The sequence below is a fragment of the Cololabis saira genome, chromosome 7, assembly GCF_033807715.1.
Source record: "Cololabis saira isolate AMF1-May2022 chromosome 7, fColSai1.1, whole genome shotgun sequence".
Taxonomy (NCBI): Eukaryota; Metazoa; Chordata; class Actinopteri; order Beloniformes; family Belonidae; genus Cololabis; species Cololabis saira.
In genome coordinates this window covers 26291081-26306630 of record NC_084593.1, presented here as the reverse complement: position 1 = coordinate 26306630, position 15550 = coordinate 26291081, and the positions used below count along the sequence as shown (strand labels likewise).

The 15550-nt window shown below is 39.3% G+C and overlaps 3 protein-coding genes across 41 annotated transcripts in view; all 3 read right to left on the bottom strand.

Moving 5' to 3' along the window:
- The window catches only part of LOC133446991 (protocadherin alpha-C2-like), a 204805-nt gene that overhangs the window by 42373 nt on the left and 146882 nt on the right, over window positions 1–15550 (bottom strand). For 2 of the 39 annotated variants that reach the window (XM_061725266.1, XM_061725277.1), the window contains exon 1: window positions 818–3287. The exons of 35 other annotated variants lie outside the window; for them this stretch is intronic. In XM_061725266.1, coding sequence (XP_061581250.1) covers window positions 818–3196 — 2379 coding nt within the window. In that variant the 5' untranslated portion in view covers window positions 3197–3287. Of the gene's footprint in view, window positions 1–817; window positions 3288–11972; window positions 14511–15550 lie in introns of those variants that run through there. 2 more of the 39 variants (XM_061725314.1, XM_061725283.1) reach the window with 2 other exon arrangements.
- On the bottom strand, window positions 4277–7076 carry LOC133447576 (protocadherin alpha-2-like). The gene has a single exon (XM_061726286.1). The coding sequence runs from the start codon at window positions 6985–6987 to the stop codon at window positions 4528–4530; it is 2460 nt and encodes an 819-aa protein (XP_061582270.1). The 5' UTR covers window positions 6988–7076; the 3' UTR covers window positions 4277–4527.
- Window positions 8298–10720, bottom strand: LOC133447728 (protocadherin alpha-2-like). Its single transcript, XM_061726457.1, has one exon. The coding sequence runs from the start codon at window positions 10692–10694 to the stop codon at window positions 8298–8300; it is 2397 nt and encodes a 798-aa protein (XP_061582441.1). The 5' UTR covers window positions 10695–10720.

Below are 15550 nucleotides of genomic sequence, written 5' to 3'. Positions count from 1 at the left end.
ACCAGTCCAACCAACAGAACTTTTAATTCATATCACTCGTTATAATCAGAAAAAAAAGGAAGTCTATGAAAAGTAACTTTAAAAGCACATTACCAGCTATTTCTCTCCACAGTATTTTGAAGGTTGGTCAGTGGCATCTCTATTAATTATTGAGCTGTTTTCTAATAAGGTTTCATTTTTTTTAAAAACAGTATAAGCCTATATAATTACTACATATCCTTCAAGATGGTGAGCGCTATCTTGTTATTAATAAGCAATGCTAAGTGACATTAACTTTTATTAATTGCATCATTGCATTTTTATTTTAGCAGAATGGCACAATTTAAATGTTATGATACTTCTGGCACAACTTGAAACTACCTTTTTTTCTTTTTTTGTCATATCATCTAAAAAAGACATAAAATCAGATTAGGTGTTCGATTGCTTATGCAAATATGTTTTCTTTGTGGTCTAACATCTGTTATTTCTGTATCTTTCAATGAGCATGTTTACACAAGAGTGACAATATACCACGAAGCCCCGGAACATTTTAAGTCATCCTGCAATTGTTAGTTAAATCATTTATACAACACTGCATGAGGGGATGTGAAGCTACAATTAAACATGCAACTATACAACTAATTACCAACATTTTGGATGCATTAAATATACAAGAAAAGATACTTTGCTTGTCTGTTGAGATTTTTTTTCACTCATTTTCTAACTACTGCATACTTGTCTACAGTGATATGATGTTTCAAAGTGCAGAATGGTTTTTCATGTCACTTTTTTGGTCTTTAATCAAATGTTTTAGTTCTGAATTCCAAAAATGGCCTACCTTTTCTTTGCTGGGTAAAGTCTGAGTCCGAGTAAAAGTGTCTCCTCCATTAATACTGATCAGTTCACCATCTACAGGTGGAAACGGGCCAGGAAACACCACCACGTCACTCTTCAGTGTGTCCGAACTAAAGCAAACGTCATACTGCTGAGTAGCTTTAGAATAAGACCAGCTCCCATCAGGGTTGGTGGTGATCATAGGTGCGCTGTATCGGCTAAAAGCGCCATCAGTTCTGTGGCATCTCACAGCTATTAAACTGATGAGACTCAGCAGAAAGATCACTGACACCGACACAATTGCGATCAGCAGATACAAATTCAAATCCGTGAAGTTGTCCTCTTTTAAAGGTACATTTCTTAACTGAGTCTGGATGTCAGCTGTGTTTTCAATCACAACCACATCAATAGACATGGTAGTTGACAGAGAAGGTTCTCCATCATCGGAAACCAAAATCACCAAGGGATGAGATTTCAGGTCATTGTCACTCATTCTCCTCTTAGTCCTGATTTCCCCAGTGCTGGTTCCTATCTTGAACAAGTTGTTTCCTTTAGGCTCAGTCAGATGATAAGAAAGCAGTGCATTGTATCCAGCGTCTGCGTCCACAGCTCTGATCTTGGCCACAAAGTATCCAGCTTCAGCAGTGTAGGGGATGGTTTCAGTGTTAACCGAACCATGTTCCGCATAGGGCTCCAGTATTGTTGGATTATTATCATTTTCGTCCAAAACAAAAACGTTGACAGTCACGTTGCTGCTGAGAGGAGGAACACCAGCGTCTGTGGCCTGAACTTTAAACTGAAACATCTTCGACTCCTCATAGTTGAAAGGTTGCAGACTGACTATTTCTCCAGTCTCTGAATTGATATTTAAAACGGATGAAATATGAATATTCTTTGGGGAACTTTGTAATTTATAGCTAACTTTAGCATTAGTATCTTGATCTGGATCCAATGCATTTATTTTAGAAATAACTGAGCCTACAGGGGTATTTTCTTTGACATGAACATTGATCACTGGCTCCATAAATCGAGGTGCGTTGTCATTGACGTCAGCAACATGAACCGTAATGAGCCGGGTGCTGGATAGCGGTGGATTTCCTTCATCAGTAGCTATAATACTGATATTGAAAATAGAAATGTTTTCTCTGTCCAGTGGTCCATTTACTACCAACGAATAGTAATTTTTATAGTTTGATTTTAGTTTAAAGGGAACAGATCCAACTACGTTACATTTTGTTGCGCCGTTTGTTCCACCATCTTTATCGTTCACTGTAATAAAAGCAACAATTGTCTCCAATTCTGCGCCTTCATTTACAGGCGTAACCTGTGATGTCACAGATATTTCTGGAGCGTTGTCATTCTGATCAATTACTTCGATCAGCAGTTTAGCATGTGCAGTACGAGGAGAGGATCCTTGATCCATTGCTTGAACTCTTAATTCATAAGCACGCGTTTCTTCATAATCTATGTTCCCTTTTACCGTTATTTCCCCCGTTTCTGAATTCAGATCAAAAATAATGGATGGATCAATATTTCCCCTTTTGGTGAAGAAATACAAGATCTTACTGTTTATGCCTTCATCTAAATCTGTTGCATTTAATCTGACAACAACTGCTCCAGGTGCAGAATTTTCTACAACGCGCACTTTATAAAGAGAATTAGTGAATACCGGGGTATTGTCGTTGACATCTATTACATTAACAGTTAACTGCAAAGTCCCTGATCTTGGTGGTTTACCTCCATCTATAGCGGTCAGAATGAGATTAATTACTGGTTCCTTTTCTCTATCCAACACCCGCTGTAGCACTAGCTCAGCCGACACACTGTGCTCTCCGCCGCTCTGAACATCAAGAGAAAAATGTGCATTTTGACTCAGCTTGTAGCTCTTCACCGCGTTGCTTCCTATGTCCGTATCAACTGCTGCAGGGAGAAGATAGCGTTCTCCCGGTGACAGTGATTCTGAGATGTTCAATACGTGTGATTGCTCAATAAAGAAGGGCGAGTTATCGTTTATATCAATAATGTCGACCTCAACGCGATGTACATTCATTGGATTACTTAAAGCAGCTTGCATTATGATGGAGCATTTTACCATATCTGGACAAAGCTCTTCTCTGTCTATTCTTTCATCAACAAATAGGTTCCCTGTCCGTAAATTCACGTCAAAATATGTCTCTTTGAAATCTGATACAATACGTAGATCCCTGGTCTCGATGTCTTTTAGGTTGAGGTTTAAATCCTTTGCGATATTCCCCACGACGGTGCCTTTGTTTACTTCCTCGGAAATCGAATACGTTATCTGTGAAACCGACCAGTCACAGAGACAAAGGAGTGCAAAAAATGGTATCCAGACACATCGTTTTTTTCTTCGCATATTCATCATTCATGCAGACGAATAAATTAATCCACTAGAGAATGAATCCACAAAACAGAAAATTCCTCCAACAGTCCTGCCCTGTTTCTGCTGCTTCTTCTAGCCGCGGTGACAACGAGTGTCCAGGAAACCCTAACGTTTATGACGTGCTTTTTTATACCTTATATGGAAGACGAGTTACATTCATGCCTCTGGTCTCCAGCGACATCATGTGGTAAATAGTATAAACATGCTCACCAGAACTAAGTCAGGTTGCAATATATTATACATAAAAGTTATCACATCCGCTGTCCTCTATGAACAAAAGGAAAACTCAAAATGTTCTCAAATATACATGTATAAACACAATTCAGAATAGCTTAATTGAAAGGTTAATATGCACAGTGTAAAAACTTTCTATGGATATTTTAACAATGTGTTTGTTGATGGAAAACAAATGAAATGTAGGCTACATGTAATGAATTTACTCTTGTACTACCAACACTATTTCCATCCATCCATCCATTTTCTAAACATGAATTATCCTGTACAGTGTCACGGGGGTCTGCTGGAGCCTATCCCAGCCAATATCAGGCGAAAGGCAGGGGTTCACCCTGGACAGGTCACCAGTCCAACCAACAGAACTTTTAATTCATATCACTCGTTATAATCAGAAAAAAAAGGAAGTCTATGAAAAGTAACTTTAAAAGCACATTACCAGCTATTTCTCTCCACAGTATTTTGAAGGTTGGTCAGTGGCATCTCTATTAATTATTGAGCTGTTTTCTAATAAGGTTTCATTTTTTTTAAAAACAGTATAAGCCTATATAATTACTACATATCCTTCAAGATGGTGAGCGCTATCTTGTTATTAATAAGCAATGCTAAGTGACATTAACTTTTATTAATTGCATCATTGCATTTTTATTTTAGCAGAATGGCACAATTTAAATGTTATGATACTTCTGGCACAACTTGAAACTACCTTTTTTTCTTTTTTTGTCATATCATCTAAAAAAGACATAAAATCAGATTAGGTGTTCGATTGCTTATGCAAATATGTTTTCTTTGTGGTCTAACATCTGTTATTTCTGTATCTTTCAATGAGCATGTTTACACAAGAGTGACAATATACCACGAAGCCCCGGAACATTTTAAGTCATCCTGCAATTGTTAGTTAAATCATTTATACAACACTGCATGAGGGGATGTGAAGCTACAATTAAACATGCAACTATACAACTAATTACCAACATTTTGGATGCATTAAATATACAAGAAAAGATACTTTGCTTGTCTGTTGAGATTTTTTTTCACTCATTTTCTAACTACTGCATACTTGTCTACAGTGATATGATGTTTCAAAGTGCAGAATGGTTTTTCATGTCACTTTTTTGGTCTTTAATCAAATGTTTTAGTTCTGAATTCCAAAAATGGCCTACCTTTTCTTTGCTGGGTAAAGTCTGAGTCCGAGTAAAAGTGTCTCCTCCATTAATACTGATCAGTTCACCATCTACAGGTGGAAACGGGCCAGGAAACACCACCACGTCACTCTTCAGTGTGTCCGAACTAAAGCAAACGTCATACTGCTGAGTAGCTTTAGAATAAGACCAGCTCCCATCAGGGTTGGTGGTGATCATAGGTGCGCTGTATCGGCTAAAAGCGCCATCAGTTCTGTGGCATCTCACAGCTATTAAACTGATGAGACTCAGCAGAAAGATCACTGACACCGACACAATTGCGATCAGCAGATACAAATTCAAATCCGTGAAGTTGTCCTCTTTTAAAGGTACATTTCTTAACTGAGTCTGGATGTCAGCTGTGTTTTCAATCACAACCACATCAATAGACATGGTAGTTGACAGAGAAGGTTCTCCATCATCGGAAACCAAAATCACCAAGGGATGAGATTTCAGGTCATTGTCACTCATTCTCCTCTTAGTCCTGATTTCCCCAGTGCTGGTTCCTATCTTGAACAAGTTGTTTCCTTTAGGCTCAGTCAGATGATAAGAAAGCAGTGCATTGTATCCAGCGTCTGCGTCCACAGCTCTGATCTTGGCCACAAAGTATCCAGCTTCAGCAGTGTAGGGGATGGTTTCAGTGTTAACCGAACCATGTTCCGCATAGGGCTCCAGTATTGTTGGATTATTATCATTTTCGTCCAAAACAAAAACGTTGACAGTCACGTTGCTGCTGAGAGGAGGAACACCAGCGTCTGTGGCCTGAACTTTAAACTGAAACATCTTCGACTCCTCATAGTTGAAAGGTTGCAGACTGACTATTTCTCCAGTCTCTGAATTGATATTTAAAACGGATGAAATATGAATATTCTTTGGGGAACTTTGTAATTTATAGCTAACTTTAGCATTAGTATCTTGATCTGGATCCAATGCATTTATTTTAGAAATAACTGAGCCTACAGGGGTATTTTCTTTGACATGAACATTGATCACTGGCTCCATAAATCGAGGTGCGTTGTCATTGACGTCAGCAACATGAACCGTAATGAGCCGGGTGCTGGATAGCGGTGGATTTCCTTCATCAGTAGCTATAATACTGATATTGAAAATAGAAATGTTTTCTCTGTCCAGTGGTCCATTTACTACCAACGAATAGTAATTTTTATAGTTTGATTTTAGTTTAAAGGGAACAGATCCAACTACGTTACATTTTGTTGCGCCGTTTGTTCCACCATCTTTATCGTTCACTGTAATAAAAGCAACAATTGTCTCCAATTCTGCGCCTTCATTTACAGGCGTAACCTGTGATGTCACAGATATTTCTGGAGCGTTGTCATTCTGATCAATTACTTCGATCAGCAGTTTAGCATGTGCAGTACGAGGAGAGGATCCTTGATCCATTGCTTGAACTCTTAATTCATAAGCACGCGTTTCTTCATAATCTATGTTCCCTTTTACCGTTATTTCCCCCGTTTCTGAATTCAGATCAAAAATAATGGATGGATCAATATTTCCCCTTTTGGTGAAGAAATACAAGATCTTACTGTTTATGCCTTCATCTAAATCTGTTGCATTTAATCTGACAACAACTGCTCCAGGTGCAGAATTTTCTACAACGCGCACTTTATAAAGAGAATTAGTGAATACCGGGGTATTGTCGTTGACATCTATTACATTAACAGTTAACTGCAAAGTCCCTGATCTTGGTGGTTTACCTCCATCTATAGCGGTCAGAATGAGATTAATTACTGGTTCCTTTTCTCTATCCAACACCCGCTGTAGCACTAGCTCAGCCGACACACTGTGCTCTCCGCCGCTCTGAACATCAAGAGAAAAATGTGCATTTTGACTCAGCTTGTAGCTCTTCACCGCGTTGCTTCCTATGTCCGTATCAACTGCTGCAGGGAGAAGATAGCGTTCTCCCGGTGACAGTGATTCTGAGATGTTCAATACGTGTGATTGCTCAATAAAGAAGGGCGAGTTATCGTTTATATCAATAATGTCGACCTCAACGCGATGTACATTCATTGGATTACTTAAAGCAGCTTGCATTATGATGGAGCATTTTACCATATCTGGACAAAGCTCTTCTCTGTCTATTCTTTCATCAACAAATAGGTTCCCTGTCCGTAAATTCACGTCAAAATATGTCTCTTTGAAATCTGATACAATACGTAGATCCCTGGTCTCGATGTCTTTTAGGTTGAGGTTTAAATCCTTTGCGATATTCCCCACGACGGTGCCTTTGTTTACTTCCTCGGAAATCGAATACGTTATCTGTGAAACCGACCAGTCACAGAGACAAAGGAGTGCAAAAAATGGTATCCAGACACATCGTTTTTTTCTTCGCATATTCATCATTCATGCAGACGAATAAATTAATCCACTAGAGAATGAATCCACAAAACAGAAAATTCCTCCAACAGTCCTACTCTGTTTCTGCTGCTTCTTTTGTAGCCGCGGTGACATCGAGTGTCCAGGAAACCCTAACGTTTATGACGTGCTTTTGTATCTACCTTATATGGAAGAGGAGTTTACGACATTAAACACATTCATGCCTCTGGTCTCCAGCGACATCATGTGGTAAATAGTATAAACATGCTCACCAGAACTAAGTCAGGTTGCAATATATTATAAATAAAAGTTATCACATCCACAAAAAAGGAAAACTCAAAATGCTCTCAAATATACATGTATAAACACAATTCAGAATTGCTTAATTATAACGTTAATATGCACACTGTAACTACTTTCTATGGATTTTTTAACAATTGGTATGTTGATGGAAAACATATGAAATAGACATGTAGTGTATATACTCTTTTACTACCAACAGAACTTTTTATTCATGTCACTCGTTATAATCAGAAACAAATTACACTCTATAAATAGTAATGTCCAAAGCACCACATTACCAGCTATTTCTCACCACAGTATTTTGAAGGTTGGTCAGTGGCATCTTTATTAATTATTGAGCTGTTTTCTAATAAGGGTTCATTTTTTTAAAAACAGTTTAGGCCTATAGAATTACTACATATCCATCAAGATGGTGAGTGCTATCTTGTTATTAATAAGGAGTGCTAAGTGACATTAACTTTTATTAAATGCATCATTGCATTTTTATTTTAGCAGAATGGCACAATTTAAATGTTATGATATTTCTGGCACAACTTGAAACTGCCTTTTTATCTATTTTTGTCATATTATCTAAAAAAATACATAAAATCAGATTAGGTGTTCGAGTTAGTTTGCACACGTTTTTACACACGCAAACCTTTAGTAAATCAGGCCCTAAGTGTTCGATTGCTTATGCAAATATTTTTTCTATGTGGTCTAACATCTGTTATTTCTGTATCTTTCAATGAGCATGTTTACACAAGAGTGACAATATATCACGAAGCCCCGGAACATTTTAAGTTATCCTGTAATAGTTAGTTAAATCATTAATACAACACTGCATGAGGGATGTGAAGGTACAATTAAACATGCAACTATACAACTAATTACCAACATTTTGGATGCATTAAATATATAAGAAAAGATACTTTGCTTGTCTGTTGAGATTTTTTTTACTCATTTTCTGAATACTGCATACTTGTCTACAGTGATATGATGTTTCCAAGTGCAAAATGGTTTTTCATGTCAATTATTTTGCTCTTTAATCAAATGTTTTATTTCGAATTCGAAAAATGCCCTACCTTTTCTTTGCTGGGTAAAGTCTGTGTCCGAGTAAAAGTGTCTCCTCCATTAATACTGATCAGTTCACCATCTACAGGTGGAAACGGGCCAGGAAACACCACCACGTCACTCTTCAGTGTGTCCGAACTAAAGCAAACGTCATACTGCTGAGTAGCTTTAGAATAAGACCAGCTCCCATCAGGGTTGGTGGTGATCATCGGGGCACTGTACCTGCTAAAATCGCCATCAGTTCTGTGGCATCTGACAGCTATTAAACTGATGAGACTCAGCAGAAAGATCACTGACACCGACGCAATTGCGATTAACAGATACAAATTCAAATCCGTGAAGTTGTCCTCTTTCAAAGGTACATTTCTTAACTGAGTCTGGATGTCAGCTGTGTTTTCAATCACAACCACATCAATAGACATGGTAGTTGACAGAGAAGGTTCTCCATCATCGGAAACCAAAATCACCAAGGGGTGAGATTTCAGGTCATTGTCACTCATTCTCCTCTTAGTCCTGATTTCTCCAGTGCTGGTTCCGATCCTGAACAGATTGTTTCCTTTGGGCTCAGTCAGATGATACGAAAGCAGCGCATTGTATCCAGAGTCTGCATCCACAGCCCTGATCTTGGCCACAAAGTATCCAGCTTCAGCAGTGTAGGGGATGGTCTCAGTGTAAGCTGATCCATGCTCAGAATATGGTGCTAGAATCACAGGACTGTTGTCATTCTCATCAAGAATAAAAACGTTGACAGTCACGTTGCTACTGAGTGGAGGAACACCAGTGTCTGTGGCTTGAACTTTGAAGGGGAACATCTTTGTCTCTTCATAGTTTAAAAATTGCAGATTAACTATATCTCCAGTCTCTGAGTTGATATTAAAAAAAGATGAAATGGGAATATTTCTTGAAGAACTGTCTAGCAATTTGTAGCTAACTTTTGCATTAGCATCTTGATCTGGATCGAATGCAGTTATTCTGTTAATAACTGAGCCCACTGGGATATTTTCTTTTATGTAAACATTGATTATGGACTCCATAAATCGAGGTGCATTATCATTTACGTCAGAAACATCAACACTAATGACCAGAATGCTGGACAGAGGTGGATTACCTTCATCTATAGCTCTAACACTTATATTGTGAAGAGAAGTGTTTTCTCTGTCCAGCGGTGCATTTACTACTAATGAATAGTCGTTTTTATAGTTGGATTTGAGTTTAAACAAAATAGATCCAACTATGTTGCATTTTATCATGCCATTCCTCCCTCCATCTTTATCTCTAACTGTAATCAAAGCAACGATTGTCCCCAGTTCTGCGTCCTCTCGTACAGGTGTCATCAATGACGTCACAGATATTTCAGGGGCATTGTCATTCACATCAGTAATCTCTATCAGCAGTTTAGCATGTGCACTACGCGGAGGGGTGCCTTGGTCTTTTGCTTGAATTCTTACATCATAAGCAGGCGTTTCTTCATAATCAAGATCACCCCTCACAGTAATCTCTCCCGTTTCCGAATCAAGATCAAAAACGTTTGATGGATCAGAATTGCCTCGTTTGATAAAAGAGTAGATGATCTTACTATTAATGCCCTCGTCTAAATCCGTTGCATTTAATTTCATTACCATTGTTCCTCGTGCAGTATTTTCACTAATTTGTACTTTATAAAGAAATGTGCTAAACGCTGGTGTATTATCATTAGCATCTAACACGTTTACTGTTATCAGCAATGTACCAGATCTGTGAGGTTTTCCTCCATCCACAGCGGTTAGGACAAGATTAAGAACGGGCTGCTTTTCTCGATCTAAAACTTTGTCAAGGACTAGCTCGGCAGACATACCGTGTTCACCGCCACTCTGCACGTCAAGAGAGAAATGTTCATTTTGACTCAGCTTGTAGCTCTTTATTGAGTTGCTACCGACATCTAAATCTTCTGCTATTGGAAGAAGATAACGTTCTCCCAGAGACACAGATTCAAAAATGTTTAACGAATATGACTGTTCAATAAACTCTGGCGAGTTGTCATTCATGTCTAAAACAGCGATCTCAATGCCGTGTACAGTCATTGGATCGCTCAGAACAGCCTGTATTCTAAGGGAGCATTCTGCCATTTTCGAGCACAGCTCTTCTCTGTCTATTCTCTCGTTTACAAAGAGGTTTCCAGTCCTTAAATTCACGTTAAAATAGTTCTTACTGTAACTGGAAACAATACGCAGATCCCTGGTTTCTAGCTCACGTGTATTCAAATTCAAATCCTTTGCGATATTCCCCACCACGTAGTCTTTGTTCACCTCCTCAAAAATGGAGTAGGATAATTGCGAAAAACAGCAGTCCCAGAGACAGAGCAGCACCGCAAAACGAATCCAGGCATATTCCTCGTTCCCCATGTTAAAAGGTAAAAAATAAATATCTCCTGTCCTCTTTATTCCAGTACGTTTTGAATATCCGTTATCAACACCATTATCCACGGCAGCTGCTCCTCTCCATACAGAACAAACGCCGCCTCTTTAAAACGGATGGCCAAAGGAGGCTTTTGTTTTGTCTTGCAGGGAGGAGTTTTAGACGTACTGTAACAATTACAGGCTGTCTACGGTCTAAAGCGACACCGTGTGGTTAATGGTTGGCGAGCTATTGTGAGCGACTAACACATGAGTGGATAATTATCAGTTCAATAAAATTAGTGTTTATTCCAGAACGCCGTGAAATGGTTGAAATATTATTCATTTATTTAAAGACAGATGCAGATTAAAGACAATATTATATATTTAAACATTTACATTTGGGAATGATAATCCCGTGCTTCCACAAAGGTTAAGAAAATGATTAAAAGTTAACAGAACCTAAAGACGGTAAAGACTGATTTCAGCACCAGGGAGAGCTCTTTTAGCTCTTGAATGAAGGACCGCGCTGTTTGCAGAGACCTTTTTTGAATCATCCCTCTTGAAAGATTGATTTTGGCGTTGATTTGTGGGACGTGCTCTGCTCATGAACGGTTACAAATTTTTAGGTGAATTTTATGACAGTTATACATTTATGTTTGTTAAGCTTTTTGACATGAAGTGTAATGCAAGTAACATATTTACCGAATATACTTGGAGCACAAGTTTCAGTTGATTTCAACATACTGTATGTCAAATAATACTCTTTACAGTAATAAATGCCACAATCAACAAATGTAATTGGCGATACGAACATTGACAACTCGAATTATCTTGATATTTCAATTTTAAGGGATTGTGTTTCCCTCCATCCATCCATTTTCGAGGGTCATGGGGGTCAGCTGGAGTCTATCCCAGCTCATTACAGGCGAGAGGCAGGTCCACCCTGGACAGGTCGCCAGTCGCAGAGCCACTTATACAGACACGCAACCAGACACACTCACACTCACAACTACGGGCAATTTAGAAAATCATCAATTAACCTAGCGTGCATGTTTTTGCCGGAGGGAACCAGCCAAACACGGGGAGAACATGCAAACTCCACATAGAAAGACCCTGCTGGGCCAGGGAGTCAAACCAGGAACCTTTTCTCTGTGAGGCAACAGTGCTAACCACCAAGCCGCCGTACTGCCCGGATTGTGTTTCCAATTAGGTGAACATATTTAAATGTAAATATTACATTTTATGTACTTTTTGAATCTTCAAATTATATTCAAAATCACGTACCTTCTCTTTGCTGGGTAAAGTCTGTGTCCGAGTAAAAGTGTCTCCTCCATTAATACTGATCAGTTCACCATCTACAGGTGGAAACGGGCCAGGAAACACCACCACGTCACTCTTCAGTGTGTCCGAACTAAAGCAAACGTCATACTGCTGAGTAGCTTTAGAATAAGACCAGCTCCCATCAGGGTTGGTGGTGATCATCGGGGGACTGTACCTGCTAAAATCGCCATCAGTTCTGTGGCATCTCACAGCTATTAAACTGATGAGACTCAGCAGAAAGATCACTGACACCGACACAATTGCGATCAGCAGATACAAATTCAAATCCGTGAAGTTGTCCTCTTTTAAAGGTACATTTCTTAACTGAGTCTGGATGTCAGCTGTGTTTTCAATCACAACCACATCAATAGACATGGTAGTTGACAGAGAAGGATCTCCATCATCGGAAACCAAAATCACCAAGGGGTGAGATTTCAGGTCATTGTCACTCATTCTCCTCTTAGTCCTGATTTCTCCGGTGCTGGTTCCGATCCTGAACAGATTGTTTCCTTTAGGCTCAGTCAGATGATACGAAAGCAGCGCATTGTATCCAGAGTCTGCATCCACAGCCCTGATCTTGGCCACAAAGTATCCAGCTTCAGCAGTGTAGGGGATGGTCTCAGTGTAAGCTGATCCATGCTCAGAATATGGTGCTAGAATCACAGGACTGTTGTCATTCTCATCAAGAATAAAAACGTTGACAGTCACGTTGCTACTGAGTGGAGGAACACCAGTGTCTGTGGCTTGAACTTTGAAGGGGAACATCTTTGTCTCTTCATAGTTTAAAAATTGCAGATTAACTATATCTCCAGTCTCTGAGTTGATATTAAAAAAAGATGAAATGGGAATATTTCTTGAAGAACTGTCTAGCAATTTGTAGCTAACTTTTGCATTAGCATCTTGATCTGGATCGAATGCAGTTAATCTGTTAATAACTGAGCCCACTGGGATATTTTCTTCTATGTAAACATTGATTATGGACTCCATAAATCGAGGTGCGTTATCATTTACATCAGAAACATCAACACTAATGACCAGAATGCTGGACAGAGGTGGATTACCTTCATCTATAGCTCTAACACTTATATTGTGAAGAGAAGTGTTTTCTCTGTCCAGCGGTGCATTTACTACTAATGAATAGTCGTTTTTATAGTTGGATTTGAGTTTAAACAAAACAGATCCTACTATGTTGCATTTTATCATGCCATTCCTCCCTCCATCTTTATCTCTAACTGTAATCAAAGCAACGATTGTCCCCAGTTCAGCGTCTTCTCTTACAGGTGTCATCAATGACGTCACAGATATTTCAGGGGCATTGTCATTCACATCAGTAATCTCTATCAGCAGTTTAGCATGCGCACTACGCGGAGGGGTGCCTTGATCCTTTGCTTGAACTCTTATGTCATAAGCAGGCGTTTCTTCATAATCAAGATCACCCCTCACAGTAATTTCCCCCGTTTCCGAATCAAGATCAAAAACGTTTGATGGATCAGAATTGCCTTGTTTGATAAAAGAGTAGATGATCTTACTATTAATACCCTCGTCCAAATCCGTTGCATTTAATTTCATTACCATTGTTCCTCGTGCAGTATTTTCACTAATGTGTACTTTATAAAGAGATTTGCTAAACGCTGGTGTATTATCATTAGCATCTAACACGTTTACTGTTATCAGCAATGTACCAGATCTGTGAGGTTTTCCTCCATCCACAGCGGTTAGGACAAGATTAAGAATGGGCTGCTTTTCTCGATCTAAAACTTTGTCAAGGACTAGCTCAGCATATATACCGTGTTCACCGCCACTCTGCACGTCAAGAGAGAAATGTTCATTTTGACTCAGCTTGTAGCTCTTTACTGAGTTGCTACCGACATCTAAATCGTCTGCTATTGGAAGAACATAACGTTCTCCCGGAGACACAGATTCAGAAATGTTTAACGAATATGACTGTTCAATAAACTCTGGCGAGTTGTCATTCATGTCTAAAACAGCGATATCAATGCCGTGTACAGTCATTGGATCGCTCAGAACAGCCTGTATTCTAAGGGAGCATTCTGCCATTTTCGAGCAAAGCTCTTCTCTGTCTATTCTCTCGTTTACAAAGAGATTTCCAGTCCTTAAATTCACGTTAAAATAGTTCTTACTGTAACTGGAAACAATACGCAGATCCCTGGTTTCTAGCTCACGTGTATTCAAATTCAAATCCTTTGCGATATTCCCCACCACATAGTCTTTGTTCACCTCCTCAAAAATGGAGTAGGATAATTGCGAAAAACAGCAGTCCCAGAGACAGAGCAGCACCGCAAAACGAATCCAGGCATATTCCTCGTTCCCCATGTTAAACGGCAAAAAATAAATATCTCCTGTCCTCTTTATTCCAGTATGTTTTGTATATCCGTTATTAACACCATTATCCACGGCAGCTTCTCCTCTCCACACTGAACAAACGCCGCCTCTTTAAAACGGATGGCCAAAGGAGGCTTTTGTTTTGTCTTGCAGGGAGGAGTTTTAGACGTACTGTAACAATTACAGGCCGTCGACGGTCTAAAGCGACACCGTGTGGTTAATGGTTGGCGAGATATTGTGAGCGACTAACACATGAGTGGATAATTATCAGTTCAATAAAATTAGTGTTTTTTTTTCAGAACGCCGTGAACTTGTTGAAATAGTATTCATTTATTTAAAGACAATAAATGCAGATTAAAGGCAATATTATATATTTAAACATTTACATTTGGGAATGATAATCCCGTGCTTCCACAAAGGTTAAGAAAATGATTAAAAGTTAACAGAACCTAAAGACGGCAAAGACTGATTTCAGCACCAGGGAGAGCTCTTTTAGCTCTTGAATGAGGGACTGCGCTGTTAGCAGAGACCTTTTTTGAGTCATCCCTCTTGAAAGATTGATTTTGGCGTTGATTTGTGGCACGTGCTCTGTTCATGAACGGTTACAAATTGTGAAATGAATTTCATGACAGTTATACATTTATGTTTGTTAAGCTTTTCGACATGAAGTGTAATGCAAGTAACATATTTACCGAATATACTTGGAGCACAAGTTTCAGTTGATTTCAACATACTGTATGTCAAATAATACTCTTTACAGTAATAAATGCCACAATCAACAAATGTAATTGGCGATACGAACATTGACAACTCGAATTATCTTGATATTTCAATTTTAAGGGATTGTGTTTCCCTCCATCCATCCATTTTCGAGGGTCATGGGGGTCAGCTGGAGTCTATCCCAGCTCATTACAGGCGAGAGGCAGGGGTTACACCCTGGACAGGTCGCCAGTCGCAGGGCCACTTATACAGACACACAACAAGACACACTCACACTCACAACTACGGGCAATTTAGAAAATCATCAATTAACCTAGCGTGCATGTTTTTGCCGGAGGGAACCAGCCAAACACGGGGAGAACATGCAAACTCAACACAGAAAGACCCTGCTGGGCCAGGGAGTGAAACCAGGAACCTTCTCTCTGTGAGGCAACAGTGCTAACCACCAAGCCGCCGTGCTGCCCGGATTGTGTTTCCAA

Bases quoted from the DNA above. Each gene is read 5' to 3' on its own strand.
- LOC133447576 (XM_061726286.1), bottom strand. From the start codon at position 6,987: ATGATGAATATGCGAAGAAAAAAACGATGTGTCTGGATACCATTTTTT.
- LOC133447728 (XM_061726457.1), bottom strand. From the start codon at position 10,694: ATGGGGAACGAGGAATATGCCTGGATTCGTTTTGCGGTGCTGCTCTGT.